At 35.0% G+C, this 11,023-nt stretch overlaps 1 protein-coding gene and 1 pseudogene across 2 annotated transcripts; one reads left to right on the top strand and one right to left on the bottom strand.

Annotated features, from left to right (window-relative positions):
- Nucleotides 1–870: 870 nt before the first annotated feature.
- On the bottom strand, nt 871–3,767 carry LOC147542270 (uncharacterized). The gene is made up of 5 exons (XM_086636833.1): nt 3,239–3,767; nt 3,072–3,137; nt 2,855–2,958; nt 2,505–2,583; nt 871–1,398 (listed from the first exon to the last, which is right to left on the bottom strand). The coding sequence occupies exons 2-5, from the start codon at nt 3,130–3,132 to the stop codon at nt 1,085–1,087; spliced, it is 558 nt and encodes a 185-aa protein (XP_086492959.1). The 5' UTR covers nt 3,133–3,137; nt 3,239–3,767; the 3' UTR covers nt 871–1,084.
- Nucleotides 3,768–9,334: 5,567 nt separating this feature from the next.
- Nucleotides 9,335–10,734, top strand: LOC147542269 (putative dolichyl-diphosphooligosaccharide--protein glycosyltransferase subunit 3B pseudogene; annotated as a pseudogene). The gene has a single exon (XR_015223897.1). The product of XR_015223897.1 is annotated as a putative dolichyl-diphosphooligosaccharide--protein glycosyltransferase subunit 3B pseudogene (transcript).
- Nucleotides 10,735–11,023: the final 289 nt, after the last annotated feature.

Here is an 11,023-nt window from a genome sequence, read left to right as displayed (position 1 = left end):
TATTCTTACATTTGTGCTTCCATGAGATCGAACCTGATACTTCTGCATTACGAAGTAAGGCAAGTGTTTTTTTCATAAATAAAAGTGATGGATTAAATTGGTGATCAAACAAAAATGATGGATTTACATTTCAATGGTGTCCAACCATGGATTTTCATTTGAACGGTGTCCAACCATGAACTCGCCAATTGCAATCTTTTATATGGCAAAATGAGTATTTTTCATCTAACAAACATATATATTGATTACTGAAAGTTATACAAAACAGACAAAACAATGAGAATAAGTTAGAACATAATGTGTTTTACTAAAGCAATAATAATTTTTTTTTTCTTTCCATTTGAATGGTGCCCAACCATGGATTTTCATTTCAACGGTGGCCAACCATGGATTTCATTTCAACGGTGCCCAACCATAAACTCTCCAATTGCAGTCTTGTATAGGGCAAACTGCATTGACACGCTTTAAATCATTCTTCACGAACTTGGATCATAACTCTTCATTGAGTTAGAGATGGACTAAAAGTACTAATACAACCCAAATTTTGGACCTATATCACCCAAAAACACCCAACTGTTTTTTACAAGTAACAAGATGTTCTATAGAGGGAAATTCTCAAGGCCCCACTTAATAGTGTTATAGGCGCTCCCCAAGGCAAATGCAAGTAAGTTTGTGAGGGAAGGAAACACTTGAACACTTACGGGAGGCGCCCATAAAATTCCCATCAGTAGAAGAGTATTAGGTTTTTGGTCTGAACAGTAACTTCTAGGACTACTACCATACTGTGTTAGCTGTAGTTAAAGATTGCAACAAATACAACCACATAAAAAATCAGTGATAAATGTCAAGGGAAAGTACAACATTAGACGAGAGAGAAAAACCAAGAAATGTCTAATTAAATTTCCAAGTACAAATCCCAAAATACAAAATGGGATTTCATTCCAAGATATATTAGATAGATATTGCTAAACATATATGTTCGGTGAGGTGAAGAATAAATATTTTGTTAAAACGATCAAGTACAAGGCAGATGCTGATGATTAGTCCTTGTTGGAGATGAAGAATAAATATTTTGTTAAAGTGATCAAGTACAGAGCAGATGCCGGTGATTAGTCCTTGTTGCTAAGCCCGGTGCTATCTCAACGTCACGAACCAAAGAATTGTTACCGAAGGAAGTCTTTGACTGTAGCACTGATTTTGACGATGATGATCTTGTTGTAGATGAAAATGACAGTGAATTCTTCAGGGAGAAAGCTGCAGATTTCGTTCTTTTCTTTTTCTCTTTCTTAGTTGGAACATTTTGAAGGTCTATAGTTGAAAAAGATGATGGTGATAATGATAAATCTTTGAAGTTCTGATCAGAAGAAGCTCTTTGGTGTCTCATTGATTGTTCAAACTCTGTAAGTCATCACAAATACACCATATTTTACGACAAGTTCTAGGCATTTAATACATGTCGGCAAAAGAAGATGAAAACATAAAATGATATAAACTAGCTTACTAGTTGCATTCACTTACTTCACTCAATCCTAACAAATCACATACTAATAACAATGGAAATGATCTAAATTCTGATTTTCTGTGAGGATAATTACATATTTTCTTCTTAACAATATAACTTAACCAAAATTTCCGAGTCAATGGTGAATGGTACATGTGAGAATAGTCTCACATGGACATTGGATACTCTGTTGACCAAGAACATAATATGTTGAACATCTAAGCTCATACGCAATTGGTTCTGAGTTGGATTTGTACAAACTTAACATAGCACCAGGGTTGGACCCACACATAATAGACCCAACAACTATATGTGATCCACGTCATCCGACAAAAAGACACTTGATAGGCTCAGAGAACGCCATGCATGATAGACTCAACAACTATATGTGATCAACATCATCCAACAATAAGACAAGTAATAGGCTTAGAGAAAGTCAAGCGTGAGGAGCATGTGAAAATAGCCCCACGTGGACTAAGGGTACTCTTATGACCATTATAGAGCTTCTTCACCCATAGTTAAATCGGTTTTGAATTGATATCCACAAACTTAGTTGTTATAAGCGCAGTCAAACAAGAGCTCCTAGAAAGCAGGGGTTTGCCGATAACTGAGCCAATTATATCATACTTTTATTCAACTTTTTCTACAATTCTAGAAATGTTAACAATGAGGATAAGAACAGTTAAATACCGGAACCCTTACTATTACAAGTCTACTTCAGCGTATTTTGATATTTGGTAAGAACCCGAATGGGGACCAGCTATCTAATAGCATTTGTTGGGCTAATTTTCTACTGTTAGTTCGGATAGTTCGATAGCCAAATCGGGACAGAACATTTAACTTGAATATAAAGGATCATTTTTCAATCATCTCATAGTTTCGTACAAGTCCTAAGCCGAAAAGGCAAAAGAGTTCATTTTGATCTAAGCCACATAATGATTTAACAACATTAATTCTGAAAAAGGCAAGGCTGAAAGAGAATAATAGAGTTGAAAAACACTACCTTGAGAAGACCATGTGGGATCACACAAGTTGCTCATCGATGTAGTTGAAAAATCAGATGTTGTATTGAATTCATTCATCTAAACCGTCCAAATTAAAATAAGATCATAATTAATCAATGTAACTATCGAAAAATGGAACTGCAAGAAAGACTGAAAATCAAGAGCTACATATATATTATGATATGTTGGAAAAGTCAAGTTGGGGATTTAATCGGGTTTCCATCGGACCAGGGGTTTGAGCTCTAGTCGAGTCGCGTTCTTGCCGACCCACGAGTAACCGGGGACTAGTCCCAACTTTTTATTCACACTATATATATACATGTGTGTGTATAGTTTCTTAGGTACTTACCCAAGTAGGGGCATTAGAAGATTGACCATCCCAACCAATGTGGGCAAGATGCTTAACATCTGTTGGGTACCCTATCTCCATTTCATGCTCCTCCTCCTTCACAACTACATTTAAAGAAGAACCCATTATACATAAATTATTGAAATGAACTCAAATTAACCACAATGAAATTACAAAATAGAGAGATGAAATGGGTAAAGGAGAAGTAATTAAATACCAAAGATTTGAGATATGTATTTGTTGAATCCCCTGTAAATACCCTTCATCTTGGTCCCCATGGTAACTTGAAAAAAAATGAAATTTATCAGGTTATGAGCTCAAAATTAGATGATGTTTGTTAAACTTTTCAAACCCCTAATTAGAGAAGTGATTCTTGAGAAGTACCTTAAATGTATAATGAAATCAGCAGGATGGAGATTCAAAAGTGAAGATAAAGTTCTTCTTTTTTTCTCATGACAAACAATTAGGTATATCAATCATTCATGTTTTTTTAGAAGTAGTAGTAGTAGTAGTAGTTGAAGAATACAACATATGAGTGAGAGAGAGAGAGAGAGAGAGAAGACCCTTAGGAGATCAAGAGCTAGGGTTTAAGATTTGGGGTTATTGACTGAAAATGGTGTTGTTGAAGAATGAGAAGCACCAACCAAGCAAGGGGGTTTGAAAGATAGGGGTCTTCAAGGAGGAGTGGAGGACAAAGACAAAGATCAGAGCGTATTATGTGGTGTTGGAAACTTCAGTTTTGCTTTGATCGAGTCAGTAAATCTCTCTCTCTCTCTCTCACTAATCTCTCTTTTCCTGAAAACAACAAGACTACAAATGAAAGAGACATAAACATGAGGGGCTCAGTCACTCACGCACTAAATGCAGTATTCTTTACTTTTGAGACCCAACACATACAACTACCACCCCCCGTGAATCTCAAACATGTGAATGCCTTCCTCTTTTAGCCCAAAACAAAATCCAAAAGGGATTTTTAAAATCCTATCTTAATTATTTCATCAAAAAGAAAAAATCCTATCTTAATTATAAATCCATTTTTATTCATTTTGATGTTTTTCCCATACTAACCCTAATCTTAGGGCTTCATAAAAAAAAAAACCTAATGGGGGGGGGGGGGGGGGGGGAGTAGTGGATAGGGATTTAGAAGGACATTCGTGGACAAAATGTCACAAAATGTCTTTATAGACATTTCAAGACATTTGATTCATGGACAAAATGTCTTTATGGACATTTCAAGACATTTGATTTATAGACAAAATGTTTGGAGACATTTCAACATATTGAATCCATGGACAAAATGTGTAGTGGATATTATTATTGTTACTTTATTATTATTATTATTATTATTATTATTATTAATATTATTATTATTATTATTATTATTATCTCATCATGGATGACAATTGGTAGGCATTTATTATTTTAGTATTATCATTATTGTCTAACCATACAAAATAATATATTTGTACTCATATTTTAAAAATATATTTTTCGAGTTTTGTGTACATCTGTGGATATCTGAGGACATTTATGGACAATTGGTGGACATTTATTTATTTAATTTTATCATTATCGTTTAATCATATGAAATAAAAATAATTGTACCATTATTTCGAAAATATATTTTTCGACTTTGTTAGCCATCCGCAGATATCTGTGAACATTGATGGACAATTGGTAAATATGTATTATTTTATATAGTATACTAATATATTAATATAATAATATAATAATAATATAATATAATAATATAATAATATAATAATAATATAATATAGTAATATGATAATAATTTCATTATTACTATAATATAATATAATATAATATAATATAATAATACAATAATATGGTAACATATAATAAGATAATAATAATATAACATAGTAATATAATAATAAGATAATATTATAAAATATAATAATAATACAATAATATAATAATAATATAATAATAATAATACAATAATATAGTAATATAAGAATATAATGTAATAATAATAATAATATAATATAGTAATATGATAATAATATCATTATTGCTATAATATAATAATAATATAATATAGTAATAATATAATATAATAATAATAAAATAATATAGTAACATATAATAGGATAATAATAATATAGTATAATAATATAATAATAAGATAATATTATAATAATATAATAATATTAAAATATTGTAATGGCAATAATATCATTATTACTATAATAAAGTATTATAATAATTAATATTTTTATATATTATTTATTATAAATTATTTAATCTAATTTGATAATAATTATTATTTTTATCTTTCTTAATGAAATGTCCACAAGTGTCTTCCATATTTTGAGAGACATTTTCTCTCCAAAAGCTCTCCAAATTAACACTAAAATGTCCTCACATGTCTCCAAAACCAATTTGTCTTGAAATGTCCTTAATTTCGTGTCTCTAACGAATACCACAGACATTTCAGGGCATTTGAAATGTCTCAAACGAATAACACGGACATTTAGAGACATTTTAAATGTCCCCAACCAATAACACAAACATTTGGGGACATTTAAAATGTCCCCAACCAATAACACAGACTTTGAGGGACATTGCCATGTCCCTCCAAATCCCCAACCACTACCCCCCCCCCCTAACAATCAGAATTGGGATGTCTCTTTAAAGGAGAAGATTACATCAAAAAACAAAAACGTACTACTCTACTCTTGCATAAGATAAAAAGAGACATTTCAGGGCATTTGAAATGTCTCAAACGAATAACACGGACATTTAGAGACATTTTAAATGTCCCCAACCAATAACACAGACATTTGGGGACATTTAAAATGTCCCCAATCAATAACACAGACTTTGAGGGACATTGCCATGTCCCTCCAAATCCCCAACCACTACCCCCCCCCCCCCTAACAATCAGAATTGAGATGTCTCTTTAAAGGAGAAGATTACATCAAAAAACAAAAACGTACTACTCTACTCTTGCATAAGATAAAAAGAAACATAAATTCTCCTAAAGCTATCTAGTAAGTGAAGTTGTGATTTTCACCATTAAAGATGGATGAAGAAGGTTTTGGATTCGGTTCTATCTGACCTAAAGTATGGTGATCAAGTTAATTGTTTGTGTGTCTTAAGTAGAGGATGAATGAGGGGTCCTTCGATCATTTTGTTAGGCATGATATATGATGAAGATCATTAAGTTGTGTTGTTTTAAGGATCGTAAATTTTTATCTAGAAATCAACTACAATAGACGGCTCAATCGATTCCGCTATGAATGACGACGACCGAATCCTACAATGGGAACACACAAAGAGTGTCGATTTGATAAACAGAAATTACTAGTGAAAACAGTTCATAAGGTGCGATAAAAAGACTGACTGACAGATGCACGTGGCCTCGCCAAAGTAGTTGGCTCATAAAAGCTAAAGTGGTCAGGTCAGGAGCACAGACCAACTAAAAGAGTCGACTGAATGTTGGGACTCGCGTGGGGGCGCCACATGTATCTAGAGTTTAGATAAGTTTAATTTCAAACTTATACGATCCACGCATCTTTGAGTCTTGTAATTAGAGTTTAGGGTCAAGTGTAGGGGTGAGAAATATACCTGCTAGCCCGAACCCGTCTGTGGGCATCCGAGCTGGTAAATAATTATGGTTATCGATGCCCGATTCGAGTAACACTCGCCTTTTGAAATATCTTTCCTATATTGAAATATTAGAAAGTAGTAAATATTAAAAACTGAAGAAGATATTAGAAACTAGCAGTAATCCATCTCTATAAATAGAGTCTTGTATTTTTTTTTTAAATCATCAAGGAATAAAGGAATACCTTTGACCACTTTGAACCGAACCAAACCCCTTGGTTTTGACTTTTTAATATCCGAACTAATCCGAATAACTATTGGATCGGTCACCAAACTGCCCAAATATGTTTGGATAAGATTGGGTTGGTCGGTTCGGATACTAAATGTACACCTCCTATTAATAGATATTTTTTTTGAGAAATTGATTACGTTCTACATTAGTCGTTACAAGGCATTATTACATTATTAGCACGATAACCGCCTAAGTTAAACAATGAAAGAGGCCTAAAGGCCAACAAGATGAAAGATGCCTAAAGCCCGACAAATTTATTACATTATTTATACTAATAATAACCCAAGTTCAGTATTCTCCGGATTTGCACTTCCAGTGAAGCGAACCTGTGACTTCTGCATTGCAGAGTAAAGCCTACAATTTTATTAAATTATTTATAGGTTTTTTTTAGCTTACTCCCCCCCCCCCCCCCCCCCCCCTCCTCCCTCAATAATGGATAATTGCGCTTACCCCCTTAGATTTACTATTTTTGACAAAGAGAAAAGGTTGTATTTGGCGTACATGAAATAAATGTGACTACCCATACCAATTATCCTTGAATATGATCCTCGTAGTCATTCCACCTTACTTTATTGTTTGATTTGGTCAGTAATATGATTAGCAAAGATGGATTTTGATTGTAATTTATGATTTTATTATCTCATGCCAAACATGTCCTTAGTATTTTTGCCAAAATTCTGAACTCAAGGGGGTAAGCTCGATTACTGATTACTAAAGAGGGTAAACTCAATTACTAATTAGTTTTGAGGGGGTAAACTCAAAAAGACCGCGGCTTTGGGGCATAGAGGATAATCTCCGGAGAATAAATTCTCTAGGGAATCCATATTTTTCAATACATTCTCGGGGGCATATTTTTTTTAACCCAATAATCAGCGTAATCAAACATTGCCCCCTAATCTTTAGCTTCTCTATCACCATCACCACCACAATTTTCCACTACCACCATTTTGACTACCATTGCCTCTTCTTATCTCTCATTTCTTCTCCTCTCTCACTTACTGTTACCATCTCTCTCGGTCTCCCCCCCTCTCTCTCTCCTTATCTCTCTATATTGCTCTCCCTATCTATGTCTCCCGATCTCTCACTGTTTCTCTCTCAATCTTTCTTTGTTTTTTATTGATCTCTCATTATTTTTCTCTCTCTCACACACAGACACTGTTCCGCGCGAAAGGAAGTGTCCCCTTCGCTAGAACCCGACCTCGAGGAGTGTTTTTGGCGAAACCCTTCAAGTATTTCGTGACCACAAAACGTTGGTGACCCTGACCATTTCGTGGACAAAACGTTTCGTGACTGCAAAATGTTTCGTGGACACAAAACGTTTCATGGCCACGAACTCTGTGATCTCCACAGAGAGATTTATACATACTGCAAGTGAGAGAGGGCGAGATAGAGGTTGCGAGAGAAAAAAAGAAAAACTAATCTACAGAGGGATATGTCTACAACGAGAGAGATGAGAGTGATCTACAACGAAAGAGAGAGAGAGAGAGATCTAGAGTGAGAAAGACAAAGAGATAGTCAGTGAGAGTGGAAGAGAGAAAGAGGGAGAGATAGAGCGAACGAGAGAAAGAAGATGAAGATTAGGGGGCAATGTTCGATAAAGTCAATTTTTTTAATAAAAGAAGAATATGTCCTCTAAATCGATTTTTATTAACTAATTCTTTATTCCCCGGAGAATTTTCTTTATCTTCCAAAGCCGCCCCCTAAAACAACCCTTATTTATACTACCCATCCGATATTAAAAAGCCATTTTTTTTGGGTTATTTCCCTAATAGCCCCCAACTTTGTGACCCATTTCCTGCCTTGCCCCCTACTTTATCAAAAATACCTAGATGGCTCCCTTTTTCAGATTTCGTTATAACACCGTTAACTAATCATCATCTCTCTCTCCTCCATCCCATCTCCTCTCTCTGCCACCTCATCTTCTCGCCACCTCATCATCTTCACCGGCGAAGGTCGCCCGCCGGCGACCTAGATCTGGTCTGTTCTTCACGAACAGGCCGCCCGGCCAATTTCCAGGCCGGCGACCTTAAAACATAGAAAAGAAAAAAAAAATCTCTCTCCTCTCTCTCTCTATTTTTTTTTTAAAAGACCTAGATCTTGGTTTGTTCTTCACGAACAGACCATGAAAGGTCTGAGGAACATACCAAATCTTGGTCTGTTCTTCACGAACAGACCAAGATCTGGGACTTTCCCGTTCACGAACAGACCCAGATCTGGTCTGTTCGTGAGGAAGGCCAGCCCGTGACCTTTGTCAGTGAAGATGATGAGGTGGCGAAAAGATGAGGTGGCAGAGAGAGGAGATGAGATGGAGGAGAGAAAGATGATGACTAGTTAACGTTGTTATAACGAAATCTGAAAAAGAGGGTCATCTGGGTATTTTTTATAAAGTAGAGGCTAGGCAGGAAACCGGTCACAAAGTTGGGGGCTATTAGGGAAAAGTTGGGGGCTACGAGGGAAATAACCCTTTTTTTTTTTTGCTGAAGCGATATTTTTTTTTTTTGTTGAGGAAAAAACAGTTAATCATACACCAAAAGTGTTACAACAGTACACCCACATCTCAAACACGATGAGGGGTAAAAGTACATAACAACAACGTTAACTAAAGGACTAAAGTAGAAGGCTTAGACACGGTTCTGGTCACAGTTCTGGTCCGGGTAAACGGTAACACATTACCCATCACCACCCTCCTACTAACATTACCAACTCAAGTCACCGAGATCGATACCAGTCGTCTCCCTCAAACAACTTTCTCTCTCTGTAAACTAAATCTACAAGGACAAAAATGTCGATGCGTGTAAAACCCAGTACCCTTCCATTCATTCTCCTCGCATTAATCCTCTTATCATCTCTCAATATCTTCATTGCTTCTTCCGAGTCAGATTCAGACCGAGTTGCTGAACTCCTAAACCTTCAATCAAATTCCAAATCAGGCGTAATTCATCTCAATGATCAAACCCTAAATCACTTCCTCATCTCTCCAAAAGGTAGATCTTATTCTCTTTTAATTTTCTTTGATGCTGTTCAACTCCATGATAAACAAGAACTCCACCTTAAAGATCTTAAATCTGAATTCGATCTTGTCTCATCTTCCTTCATCTCCAAAAACAAAGACACACCAGATCAATCTAAACTCTTCTTCTGCGACATTGAGTTTAAAGAATCTCAAAATAGTTTCTCTTTGTTCGGTGTTAATACTCTTCCTCATATCCGTCTCATTAATCCTCAGATCAAAAATTTGAGAAATTCTGATCAAATGGATCAAAATGATTTATCTAGAATGGCTGAATCAATGGCAGAATTTGTTGAATCAAAGACTAAACTCACAGTTGGATCAATTGAACGTCCACCCATTGTTTCCACAAAACAATTAGGGTTTCTAATTTTAGTTCTTTTAATGTTATCCCCATTTCTTGTAAAGAAAATTCTAGAAGGAAACACTCTTCTTCATGAACCAATTTTATGGGTAACTTCATCTGTATTTATATATTTCTTTAGTGTTTCTGGTGCAATGTTTAATATTATAAGAAAAATGCCAATGTTTTTATCTGATCGAAACGATCCGATGAAGATTGTTTACTTTCATCAAGGTTCAGGGATGCAACTTGGAGCTGAAGGGTTTACAATTGGGTTTTTGTACACCATTGTTGGATTGTTATTAGCATTTGCTACTCATTTGCTTGTTAGGGTTAGGAACAAGAATTTGCAGAGAGGGTTTATGGCTTTTGGATTGATTGTTTCATTTTGGGCTGTGAAGAAAGTTGTTTACTTGGATAATTGGAAGACTGGATATGGAATTCATGGATATTGGCCTTCAAGTTGGAATTGAACTTCTATATTGATTTTGATCTCTTCTTATTCAGGTAAGAATTTTGATAACATATTTTAATCAAGATAGTTGTGGTTATGGAAAACAAATACTTAATTTTCTCCTCTTTATGTTGTATGTTAAATATTTTGTGGTTAATGAGTACATGATTTGGATGAAATTGATCTAGAATATTCATTTGAACATAAATTGTCTGAATGGGTCTTGTTTTGGTCATGAATATTGTTGAAAAATGTCTTGAATATGGGTCGATATCTAATCCAATTTTCAACCTGTGATACCGTTTTCACTGTCCCCGACACGAAACTTTTTGACCCGTTTAGATAGATCCTCAGGGCTGCTGAAGCAGGGTTGATCTCCGTTGCCTAATACACAGGGCTCACTTTTTTAACGAGTTTTTATATTTCGCAATTAGAAACAGAGGTGGTGAGGTGGTAAGATTACGGTTTCGAGTGAGCTGTATAAACTGAAACCGTAG

Source organism: Eschscholzia californica, unplaced genomic scaffold (genome assembly GCF_041429995.1).
Source record: "Eschscholzia californica isolate CP2 unplaced genomic scaffold, dmEscCali1.0.p SCAF_4, whole genome shotgun sequence".
Lineage (NCBI taxonomy): Eukaryota > Viridiplantae > Streptophyta > Magnoliopsida > Ranunculales > Papaveraceae > Eschscholzia > Eschscholzia californica.
Note: the sequence above shows the minus strand (reverse complement) of the source record. Positions and strands in the feature narration are given on the sequence as shown.

Bases quoted from the DNA above. Each gene is read 5' to 3' on its own strand.
- LOC147542270 (XM_086636833.1), bottom strand. From the start codon at position 3,132: ATGGGGACCAAGATGAAGGGTATTTACAGGGGATTCAACAAATACATA. The intron at 2,959-3,071 runs GTATTTAATTAC...CTTTAAATGTAG, and splicing joins ATACATATCTCAAATCTTTG to TTGTGAAGGAGGAGGAGCAT. The intron at 1,399-2,504 runs GTAGTGTTTTTC...GATGACTTACAG, and splicing joins TCCCACATGGTCTTCTCAAG to AGTTTGAACAATCAATGAGA.